Genomic DNA, 12,865 nt, shown 5'->3' with positions numbered 1-12,865 from the left:
AATCACATGAGGGACCAGTGCATCAAAATGACTGCAGCTGAGGGGCCCAAGAGCTTTCTATGGAAAAATAAGATGTTTGTACCCTCATGAATCACTGTGAGAAGATGCAATTCAATAATACAGAAACCTCATGATGCAAAAGCTTTAAATGTGATGGGCCTTATCGATCGGGCTGGTCAGGAGGCCCCAAACAGTGTCTTGTGTGCTGGAAACAGAGAGGCGAGGTATAGGGCAGCATCTTCTGTAAATCTGTCTGGGTGGAAGACAAGTATGGGCGTTAAGGATATTGGGGAATGGAGATAAGGAGCCAGATGTGTTTATTACTTGCTGAGTGCTGAATATCTGAAGCGTTCCATCAGCACACCCCTCGCTTCTGATGCATCCCTCACTTGGTTTTGATCCTGAGTTCTGCTGAGTAGATGCACATCATTCTAACACTTCCTGAAACACAGATACTGATACTGTTTTTCGAATCCAGACCTGCAGAGTCACTCTTTACCACATAATAGATAAGACATGACTGAATCTCACAAACAGTCATGAATATATATATATATGATTATGTATTTTATAAAATTGTGAATTATTATTAATATTAAAAATGTTTTCAGTTTTAATAATAATAAGAACCATTATTAATAACTGAGCAGCTCATTTCTGAAGGATCATGTGACACTGAAGATTTGGATACTGACAATTCAGCTTTGCATAAAAGGAAGAAATTACATTTGAAATATATTACAATATAAAACAGTTATTTTAAAATGTAAAAATATTTCACAATTTTATCTGCATTCTTGATCAGATAAATTCAGCTTTGGCTAGTACGAATGAGACTTCTTTTGAAAACAGTAAAAAATCAGTTTGCAAACCCCAAACTTCTGAACAGTTGGGGATAGTTAATCAATATTTTATAACCATTAAAAAGCATGAATAGAGATGAAAAATGAATCAAAAGAGTAAAACCTTTGCATATTGGATTTTTTTAGCACTGTTGTACTAAAGTTTTTGCTATTATTGTTTTGTATTGGCAGATACTCTTCAGTTTTAATATAATTTGGTGTGAAATGTCCCTTTTGCAGAGCTAGAAACCTTTTCGGAAATAATTGTTCTATTACTAAGGGACTTTCCATGAATTGCGTAAAGAGGGTGAACTAAATAATACACAGTAACACGGTCCTAGTGGTGTCACAATTTTAAGAAATATCATTTTAAATCATTTAACAGTGACTTAAATATCAACCCAACAAATATGGGCAATATGACTTTGTTGGCATTACAATCAAAAAGGCCAATATCTGAAAATTAGGAAATAAAAACTAATGTTAAAAAAGGAGTCTGCTGTCATCTTATGAAAATGAATGTTGCATGATTGCTGGATATTAGCCATTTTTCCTCTCCATACTGAAGGAGAGTCACAGAAAAAGGCTAAATCTCTCCTTTCCTCCATTTAATGTCATGCATTTTCACGACATTCCTGAAACATTCATCACTCGAGAGCCTCATTATGCAATCTAGGCCTGAGATTGGCACATTTGCAAATATTTAAAAGCAAGGCAAATGCGATAGTCACAATATTCACATAAAAAAAGCTTTGCCTAGGGATCTATTCTTGGCCGACCTAGTCAATTACCAGCTAATGAGCTGACCTCATCTGACATTCACTCCCAAACTGCTAAAGTGGAATTAGTTCACTTCTTCTGTCAGAGGAAACGCTCCAGTCACACCGTAAGCGAGTATGTTAAAAACTGTGAATGTTTATTAAATGTCACTCTGAACATTAAACACATTTTAATGATCAACAAAAAATACTGCTAATACAAGAGCTAAAATGGAACGAGTCCATCGTAATTCCCAAAATGTAGCAGAGCATACCAAATGTTAAAAGCGTACAGTAGATCTGCTTTCATAGCTTTCATAGCTGGTCAGAAAGGATGGGTTTGTAGGTTTGAGGGGATGTCAGGGAGGGCAGGATGTGTAAAGAAAGGAAAACATCCTCTTGTCATCCTCGGGTGTTGTTATGCTGCAAGACATGCTCAATTTCACGGTTAAATTATTTACACGGATGACTGGCAAGCGCCGTCAGCAGACAGGTGTTTAGAGAGGCCATCGGCAGGGGTTCCTGAGTTCCAAGAAGTTCACAGAAAGCAACTGAGGCCATGAACTAAAGATCGGTCATTCCCCAAAAGCAGTAGCTGTCGCACGTTCTCTCCTTTGGTGCAACAAAACCAATCTCAGTCCGTATCTTACATTTATCAGTTTCATTCCCAAAAAGAACAACATTTCTTAAAAAAAATTACCTGCGGAGAGCAAGAAAAACATGGCGGGATGAGGTGAGATGATGTTTTTTATTGGCGTTTTCTCTTCGTTTTGAATATGCTTGTACGTCAGGACAACTGGATCATTGAAAGCCCTCCTACGGTTTCCAGAGAGAATTGACCGTGAAACTCAATCTACATAGCGGCGTTCATCTTAAACTATTTCACCCCACAGAAATGCCTGCGGTTCTCTTTATTGAGCGAGAATGTGTCTCATAAAACGTGTCAGTTTGGTTGGGCTGCGACAGCTGTTCGCTCTGTTGTAGTTTTGAGCTCCTCTGACGGTGCATGGCGAATTGGTTTTTCAGACGGGGTTGGCATTGCAGTATACTGTAAATTGCCCATTGAAACATGAATGAAGTATAAAGCAGGCTGATATTGAAATTCTTTGCATTTTTAAAATAATCTGAGGGATTAGTTATCCTTGATTCATAAAACTATTTTTGTCAATTCCTTACAATATAGATAGAAAAGTGATTGTAAAACGTTTTGAAACAGAAATTAGTATTTTGATTTTGCTGTTTAAAGTGCAGACAATTGGTCAGGATAATAAAAGTACAGTCACAACAAATATAAAGATACAAATAAACTTATGAAACATTCTAAACACTAGGTTAGTTAACATGGCAGGATAAATTACATTAGTATACAAATAAAACAGCAGGTTGACATGTTGAAAATCGTGCAATCAAAACTAACACAAAGACTCATGAAACACATGTAAATGAGTAAAAGGACATTGCAAGTTGATTGTAAAATTGACATATGCTCATTGTCAGTGCCATAAATGAAAAAAGAGAGAAATTAGTGAATCAAGTCTGCATAGATTTAAAAAAACAATACAAACGAAAGAGAAGCAACATTAGGAATAGTTTACACCAAAATCAGTAAAACAAGTTACACTCACATTCATGATGTTATACAACAGTTCAATACATTTAGACTATTGCCAGACACTTTTTTTGCTCCACCAATGAAAACAAAGTCAAAACAGAACCGTTTCTGAGCAACAAACAAATAGTGATGTTTCTTCCTTAATGATTCATTATTTTGAATAAATCAGTAAATGATTCAGCGATTGACGTATAAATAATCACTCTTTCGTTCTGAATGAACCAACATATTTATAAATAAATCAGGCAAGTAAATGATTCAATGGTTCACTCGTAAAACTGCATTTGGTGTAGTTTCCAAATGAAGCTGTGTTTTTTATTATTTGCTACCTACTGGTGTAACGATGCAACATGCAGAAAGACTCGCTGAAGAATCCGCACTAAAGAGGTCGAGAACTAACTGTTGTATATATATATATATATATATATATATATATATATCTTTTGATGTTAATTTCACACTTTTAAGAGCCTCAAAAACAAAACCAAGCACTGGTGTTTGTGCCAGCCTGTTTGTTATAGGCCTAATATGTGTGCTTTAAATGTCCAAATACAATTTGAATCTTGACCCCTTGCATTTTAGGGTAAACTATTCCTTTCAGCTTAAGATTTTGAGAACTCCACAGTTTACCTGAAACAAATGACATTAAATTAATAATGATCATATACTCATGGCAAACTAATGAGCTACTGAATAAGCTACTGAAATGATCTGCAGGATGATCTGACTATTAAAACAGAAGATCTGGTCTGTTCGCAACAACAACAAAAAAAAACGGTTCAACCCAAGTTCAGTTCTCAGATCTTCTCCAAGTTTAAGCCTTAAAGCTCCGTCAATCCATCTCATTGTGATTTCTGGTGAATCTGACCTACTGTGCATAAGATAAAATCCAACACTCTTCTATCCAGCAGTAACACCAAAGGGTTATTGTGTTTTCTGAGAGACGTTCAGCTTCTCCATTGATAAAACCTTCCACCGACTGACCTGTCAGAGTGAAAAATGCACCTGTTGTGGCCCATCACTCTGAAAGCCACCACTGTGACACATATTCTCTTTGAGCATCCCTGGTGGTCAATAACGTATTTACTCGACATGTGGGAAAATCTAGTTACCTCCCAGATATTACAGCAGGGGCTGGACACACCAATAGCAACCTTGTCATGTTTAACTACGAGTTATTGATTAAGCACTGAACGAAAATAACATAGGACAAGCTGCCTCTCCGTCGGATGTCTGAAGAGTTAAAAGTCTTTATTTTTATGAAAAGCTACACGTTCTTGCTAAATTTCACAGCTACAGAAGTAATATTTTTTTCTTTTTTCTTTTTTTTTAGACAACAACTATCGATTTTTTTCCATTAGTACATTTTTTGACAATACCTGCAATGTTTCATAATAATATTCAGAGATGTGAACAGTATATCAAGAGAAAAACATCGGCCTATTGGGCGTTAGCACAAACACTACAAGAAAATGGGGTTTGAAAGATGGATAGAAACAGAAACATGAGAAAGACGTTGTCGCCGGAAAGTTCTTGCGCTTCTGCATCGAGTGTCTCTAACACCTACAGCCACCTTTGAGCTCTTCTAGTTGAGTTTTCTAGTTCTCGCTCATTTATTCTCCTCCTTGGTTGGCCTGATCTTCATCTCAGTGAACTTCAGCGAGTACTGCCAACCGGTCCAGGATGACCACTCGATGCCGTCGGCATACGAGGTGTGCTGGCCACGCAGGTACTGTCCGTTGAGGTTGGAGGTATGGCAGTTGCGGTACCACCAGGCACCGTGGTAGAAGGACGCACAGTTATTCTCAGAGTGGTCGTTGTCCTTGTCTTTAGTGGTGAATTTCATCCCGTTGTGTTTGAGCAGCGAGTCGCCTGCAACATAGGATCAATGCGTGATGGAAAGAAAGATTGAGAAAGATAGAGGAGGGTGAAAGAGTGAGCATGTGAAAGACAGGGATGGCGAGAAAAAGAGACAGAAACAAAAGAACGAGTCACTCAACCGCAACGTCTTTGTTTATCTGTGTCATGGACAGTTTGGATTTGTGCAGTAAAACAGTACACAGTTTCAACAAAGTGCAGAAGTTTTCTTCCGACATAGTGAGCTACCTTGCTCTACATCCTAAATCAAATGGAACCTCAAAAAAGCATGTGTAAAAATACACAAATACTGGATAAAAAAAATATTTTTCCTCCAAAAATTGATTGCTAAATCTTTTTGTAACTGACATTAGGCCTGAAAACAACTAACCAATAAAATTGATAATAATCAAGTGAATAAAAAGCAAGCAAGTTTATGTTGAACTTCACAGATTTCACAAACATGTCCAATTTAATGATTATTTTAGTGGTTATTTTTCTTTTTATAATGTAGTTGATACACTTCCATTCAAAAAAGTAAGTCAGTAAGACTTAAAAAAAATCAATAATACTTGTATTCAGCAAGGATTCAATAAATTGATTAAACGTGACGGTGTTGTTGTAATAGTTACAACAACAATAATGCTGTTCTTTTTAACTTTATATTAATCAAAGTATCCTGAAAAAATGACTTTCCACAAAAATATTAAGCAGCACGTGAATAATAATTAGAAATGTTAAGCAGAAAATCATATTAGCATATTAGAATGATTTCTGAAGGCTCATGTGACACTGGAGACTGGAGTAATGATACTGAAAATATTTGAATATATATTAAAACGGAAAAGAGTCATTTAAAATTGTCAACAATATTTCACAATATTACTGTTCTTTTCTGTATATTTGATAAGCTAAATCCAGTCTTGGTGAGCATAAAAGACATAAACATATAAAAAAAAATCATAGTCACCTTAAACTTTTGAATGCAGTGAATTTTAAAATTTTTGCATGCACATAAGCACAGCCTACATTAATGGATTTACATTTGCTTTTTATAGCCTTCAATTCATAAAATCCAAGTGCTTAGAAGAGCAATGCTAAAACACTGCTTATAGGCTCATATATCGAGCAGCAAAACATCATTTGGAAATTTCACAATCACCTTAGCGTGTTTATATCTGTATACTGAGATTGCTAGCTCTGCTAGTGAAGAGAGAAATGGAAACCAAAGAGTGGAGCGTGTTAACGCGTTGCCGCTAATGTGCCCTTATTAAGCTCTGTGATGTATGTTTCAGGGCCATAATGTTGCAGTGTGCAGCTAGGCTAATCTAATACCAGTTTCTTGCCTCCATACCGCCCAGCTCCACTGGGCCTGGCCTTGCTGACAAGATCAGCCTTTTATTGCCAGCCTTGCAGTAAAAACCTTCTCCTGTCCTCTTCCTCTGACTCTAATTCCTCTCTGCTGCAACATGTATCGTGATAGTCATTTTATTGGGACAAAGGAGATCCAATTGATGCTGTTATGTCATATTGTAAAGTCTGTTACACATCATAAACTCGTTTCGGTTGCCTCATAGATTCATCATTGTGGTCTAGCAGATAACGAATCAGCAGAATGATGGTGGTATAAAATGACAGCACCTGGACTGTGAAAGGAGAGCCAATGAACAGATGCAGAGACATTGCCTGCAGAAACATGACACATGAGCTGGCTTTACCTGGTTTTTAGCATGTCAAAGAAGGTCATTTATGGTCTTTGGCTGTCTGTTTTTTTTTTTTTTTGGCTGGTTTAAAGTGATATTTCACCAAAAAAAAATAACATTCTGTGATCATTTACTCATCCTCATGTTGTTCCAAACCTGTATGACTTCTTTTGCCACACAAAAGTAGATATTTTGAAGATTGTTGGTAACCAAACAGTTTTGGTTGCCTTCGATTTCTTTTATATTTTGTGTCCATAAAATAGAAGTCAGTGGAGACTGAAACTGTTTGATTTGGATATTATTTTAAGATCTTCACTCCCATGTTGTTCTAAACCTGTACGACTTTTAACCAAACTTGACTTGGCAACCAAACAGTTGCGTTTCCCATTGACTTTCACTGCAATATTCAAAAGATCTTATTTTAAGTTCCATGGAAGAAAGTAAGTCATACAGGTTTGGAACAACATGAGGGTCAGTAAACAATGACAGAATTTTCATTTTTGGGTGGATTATACCTTTTAGATTAGCCTCAAATTAGCAATTTATAGTCACCTGGTCAAAGCTGATTTAGATAGTTAACTAAAGCATGTTGGTAAAGCTCGGTAGAGTAGAACACTGTGGACTAGTAACATGTTCCAAACTAACTATCATGGCCCAAAAACCATCCTGAATCCGGTAAACTGTGGTCAGTTTAAACCAGGTTAAACTGGTTTAATATGGCTGAGACTAGCCAACCATCTTAATCTGGTTTAAAGAGATCATCCACACAAAAATTAAAATATTTATTTACAGTCATTATCTGGTCAAAGCTGGTCTAGGTTACCTGTTGGTCAAGCTGGTTAGAGTAGGTAGAACACACTGGACCAGTAATATGTTCTAAACTAACTATCATGTTCTGATAACCAACTTACATTTTAAGATGGTGGAATGTGGTCAGGTCAGACCAACTGGTTTAGCTGGTTGGCCATCTGAAAAATACCCTAAACCACTTTAAAACCAAAATAGACCGGCCTAATAATCTCTGAAAACTAGCTAACCAGTCAGGCTGGTTTATAAGATGCTTGAAGGAAATCCTTTACTCTCTAAATATGAACAAATCTCAACAAGCTGCCTCTGCAATAGTAGTATGTTGTAATATTCATAAAGTGTTACATTTCAAAGAATACCCAATCATACAAACGACGCTGGAAAAAATACTAATTTGCTAGAACTAGATGATTAATCATTGCAGTAAATTGCAGAGTCTGTGCAAAACAGACTTCACAATTTGTGCACCTGAGGGGGTGTGTAGCGTGTGTCAGCATGAAGGTGCATCTCAGACTTTTATGAAATGTCTTGAGACAGATCCACTCAGGAGGGCGATACGAGTCATTAGCTATGTGCATGAATGCATAATCTCATTAATGCCGAAAAACACTGCAACATCAGAGAGAAATGATACACTCCTCTACTCGGACAAGCATTGTTACAAAATAATCAAACGCTCACATGCAATTTCGCTTCTTACTCTGGCCTCCCTAATGGTAGTAAAAACATTTCTGTGCTCTTGCAAAACTGTCATTAGCGCACTTTGAAGTCGGTACTGTATTAGTACTCAAAGTGTTTACAGAGATCAGGGCACCATGGGTGTAAAAACTCATCTCAGGTAATTATATCTTCCCAGAGATCCCCGCTGTGGCTGAGCGCTCTCTCTCTACGCTATCGTAAAGGCCTTTCATTAAACAGAGCGGCATTAAAGACAGCATGCTTGTGCGCTGAAAGTAGTTATGATATAAAAATTCTAGCATGCAAGAAAAGGGTGTGTGAGGCACACTTTAACACCAAAAGATCTTCTTTTATCTCAGTTGCAAAAAAACAGAGTAATGCATGAAAAACAGAGGATTCTGGGGTACGGTTCATCAAAATCTCCACAGGGATGCACTGTCGTATTGAAATAATGTCATATCAAATCGGTACTTCAGCATCAACACACAATCGCTAAAACACTTTCCGACAGCTGCTCTGCACAGTTTTAGATGTCTGCTGAAGAAGTTACTTGGATGGTTTAGTTTAGTACTAATGGCCCGCATGAATGAGATTCTCGGTGGTTTTGATGCCAAATTGGCATATCTATCTATCTATCTATCTATCTATCTATCTATCTATCTATCTATCTATCTATCTATCTATCTATCTATCTATCTATCTATCTATCTATCTATCTATCTATCTATCTATCTATCAATCATTTCAAATAATACTACATATTTAAAAGGAACTGAACGTGTAAAAAAATGATGGTCAAAGCTGCTCAAGATGGTTAACCAAGCTGGTTCAGTTGGCAGAACACCTTGGTCAAGCTGGTTAAAGCTGCTAGAACACATTACCTACAGTACCAACTCGAACACCTTAAACTGGGACAATATGGTCAATTTAAACCAGATTAAACTGGTTTAGCTGGTCTGATCAGTTGAATAATGGCCCAAACCACTTGAAAACCATCATTAAAATTTAAATTATAATTGATCTAGCAATTAAAATGCTATATCAGCAAGTTTTCTCACTTCATTGTTGTCATCAGATGCATGGATACTTTGTGTTCAGAGGCAGTGCATCAGATAAAGCGAGAATATATTAAAATCCTGCTGTTTGTTGAATTTTAAGCTGCCTGCCACATTCAATTGTTTTCATCTGATTCTATGGCCAAGATGTGCCTTTTACCATTGACCTTGTGACAGAATTTTTCTCATTTCTGTGACTGTTGGACTTTGAGAAGGGACAAACCGTTATTAAAGGTGTCAAGAACATTTCACAATGTTGCCCTCTAGGCCAAGGTTTGCGAAGTTGTGTGTTTTTGTGCTTTTTCCTTTTGTTTTTCAGCTGCTGTTTTGTTCCACACTGCTGCTTGCTCTTGAAAAAATGGCTGTTTGATTTCATTGTGCTAAATCCTTCAATATATGTTGATCTCTTACAGCGTTTTATTCAAAGCCAAGTTTCATACTTTAGCAGCACAGCTCAGACGAAACATCAAAATGTGATTTAATGCTTACTGTCAGTCCAACCTACCATTCATGTACACATTAATGCTTTAAACGACCATGCATGCATTTTAATCCAGACAGCGGTGTAAAAGTCCTAACAGGACGTAATTGATAAGATTGGGAATCAATGTGGCATGACTCCTGCAGCGGAGGATGTTTAAGACAGCCTCGCTAATTAGACGCGTGGATGCAGTATTCTCCTCTTGATTTATGTTAATAGGAGTGTTTGTTTACGTCTCCCATAATAAGCCGAGTGCCTGCTTTATTGGAATGCCATAGACGTATTCTACGGCTTCATTATCCCTGCCCTTTCCGGCACACGGCGAAGGTCACGCCCGCGTCCGGCCCCAGCGAGGAGGGCAGTGCTTGGGGAAAAACACCTGAGAATAATAGAGTGCGGGACCCAATTAATGTTAAAAAGAGGCCCCGGCGACAGCGCAGGTGAAGCAGTGAGAATTGCTCATCACTTTGCCTCGGCGCAGGCGATAACCTGCGGCCCCCGTTGCTTTGCGTACCGCGGGAATATATCTGAACGCTGCTGACAACAGGGCAGGAAACTTTAAATTAGTCTTGTGATTCTCATGATAGTTTCTATTCTGGGCTGATCTTTTTTGTTTTGCTGGGTGCAATTCAGGCTGCTAAGTTTGCATTTTCTCTCTGTGCTTAATGTGAGCTTGTTTTCAACACAAAAACTTTGCTAACACACACACATTTATTTTTTGGAGACAGACACACACACACACACACACACATTCACAAGTGTGTGTGTGTGTGTGTGTGACCCTCTCTGTGAAATCCAGGCTAAAGTCTCAAAATCAAATGATGAGATAACAAGTATCTAAGTTTGATTTTAACCATTAATTTCACTATGATTTCAATCTTTGACATGGTCTTACTTTGTCAATTTTCTCTCTCTCTCTCTCTCTCTATATATATATACTGTATATATACACACACACACAGTGGGGTAAAAATTATTTGATCCTCTGCTGATTTTGTACGTTTGCCCACTGACAAAGAAATGATCAGTCTATAATATTAATGATAGGTTTATTTGAACAGGGAGAGACAGAATAACAACAAAAAATCCAGAAAAATGCATTTCAAAAAAGTTATAAAATTGATTTGCATTTTAATGAGTGAAATAATTATTTGATCCCTTTGCAAAACATGACTTAATATTTGGTGGCAAAACCCTTGTAGGCAATCACAGAGGTCAGATGTTTCTTGTAGTTGGCCACCAGGTTTGCACACATCTCAGGAGGGATTTTGTCCCACTCCTCTTTGCAGATCCTCTCCAAGTCATTAAGGTTTCGAGGCTGATGTTTGGCAACTCGAACCTTCAGCTCCTTCCACAGATTTTCTATAAAGGTCTGAAGACTGGTTAGGCCACTCCAGGACCTTAATGTGTTTCTTCTTGAGCCACTCCTATGTTGCCTTGGTCGTTTGTTTTGGGTCATTGTCATGCTGGAATACCCATTTTCAATGCTCTGGCTGGCTTCAATGACCTGGCCCTGACAGTACATGGCCCCGTCCATCGTCCAGTGCAGTTGTCCTGTCCCCTTAGCAGAAAAACACCCCCAAAGCATAATGTTTCCACCTCCATGTTTGACAGTGGGGATGGTGTTCTTGGGGTCATAGGTAGCATTCCTCCTCCTCCAAACACGACGAGTTGAGTTGATATCAAAGAGCTGGATTTTGGTCTCATCTGACCACAAGACTTTCACTCAGTTCTCCTCTGAATCACTGGCAAACTTCAGACGGGCCTGTACATGTGCTTTCTTGAGCAGGGGGACCTTGTGGGCGCTGCAGGATTTCAGTCCTTCACGGCGTAGTGTGTTACCAATTGTTTTCTGGGTGACTATCTTGAGATCATTGACAAGATCCTCCTGTGTAGTTCTGAGCTGATTCCTCACCGTTCTCATGATCATTGAAACTTCACAAGGTGAGATCTTGCATGGAGCCCCAGACATGACAGTTATTTTGTGTTTCTTCCATTTGTTGTCACCTTCTCACCAACCTGCTTGGTGATGGTCTTTTAGCCCATTCCAGCCTTGGGTAGGTCTACAATCTTGTCCCTGACATCCTTGGACAGCTCTTTGGTCTTGGCCATGGTGGAGAGTTTGGAATCTGATTGATTGATTGCTTGTTACCTGTATAAAAGACTCCTGGGAGCCAGAAATCTTGCTGATTGATAGGGGATCGAATACTTATTTCACTTGTTAAAATGCTAATCAATTTATAACTTTTTTGAAATGCATTTTTCTGGATTTTTGTTGTTGTTATTCTGTCTCTCATTGCTCAAATAAACTTAAATAAAATAAATTTGTCAGTGGGCAAACGTACAAAATCAGCAGGGGATCAAATAATTTTTCTCCCACTGTATATATATATATATATATATATATATATATATATATATATATATATATTCTGCCCTACAAAGGCAAAAGGCCTTAACTCGCTAGAGTGTGAAACTGAGAAAAATGACTTTGTCCAGCCAAATTAATTATAGGTAGGACACTGGAAATTGGGTAATTGGATGTTTTAGTAATGAAGATTATCTACATAAAAAAATTGTGAGCTCAAACTTGATTTTTACCCCTAATTTGAAGTTACAAAATCGTTGTAGTAGTAACACCTGTATAAAATCTAGTGATCATGGGATGTCTCATAGGCTATTGCATATGCTGTAGTAATGTGATTGTAATTGTTTTTTGACTGTAACAAGCAGACAAATAGTTAAACATGTAAGTGGATACCGTTTTGCGACCAATTTATTTGCTATGCTCAGTAACGTAAAAGAATGCTAGACATCACATAATTGCTTTTATATTGACTTGAATGAAAATAGCCTAACCTAAAAGAACAACGTGGATTGATGTGAACGCCAGCCAGCAGGAATGCTCAGCATGCTGGTGGATTAAACATCTCCGATGACGTTCATCGCCATGGATTGATTTTATCGGGTTACAAGGAAAGGAAGGATAGGAATTTAATTGCGAACTGTTAGTACTGATTTTGTGATTGATCATGCAATGGCATTCGAGCCCACATGCGCCCAACTAGAAGT

General features: G+C 37.8%; 1 protein-coding gene across 3 annotated transcripts in view; it reads right to left on the bottom strand.

The window, feature by feature from the left end:
* Window positions 1-4,438: 4,438 nt before the first annotated feature.
* Window positions 4,439-12,865, bottom strand: part of LOC306848117 (fibrinogen C domain-containing protein 1-like) — a 107,098-nt gene continuing 98,671 nt past the window's right edge. The window contains exon 7 of one of the 3 annotated variants that reach the window (XM_079382476.1): window positions 4,439-5,084. In XM_079382476.1, the coding sequence (XP_079238602.1) occupies window positions 4,822-5,084 (263 nt within the window). In that variant the 3' untranslated portion in view covers window positions 4,439-4,821. The remainder of the gene's footprint in view (window positions 5,085-12,865) is intronic. The other 2 variants (XM_079382478.1, XM_079382477.1) reach the window with 2 other exon arrangements.

Source organism: Barbus barbus (assembly GCF_936440315.1).
Source record: "Barbus barbus genome assembly, chromosome: 28".
Classification (NCBI taxonomy): Eukaryota; Metazoa; Chordata; class Actinopteri; order Cypriniformes; family Cyprinidae; genus Barbus; species Barbus barbus.
This window is presented reverse-complemented; position numbering and strand designations above follow the sequence as displayed.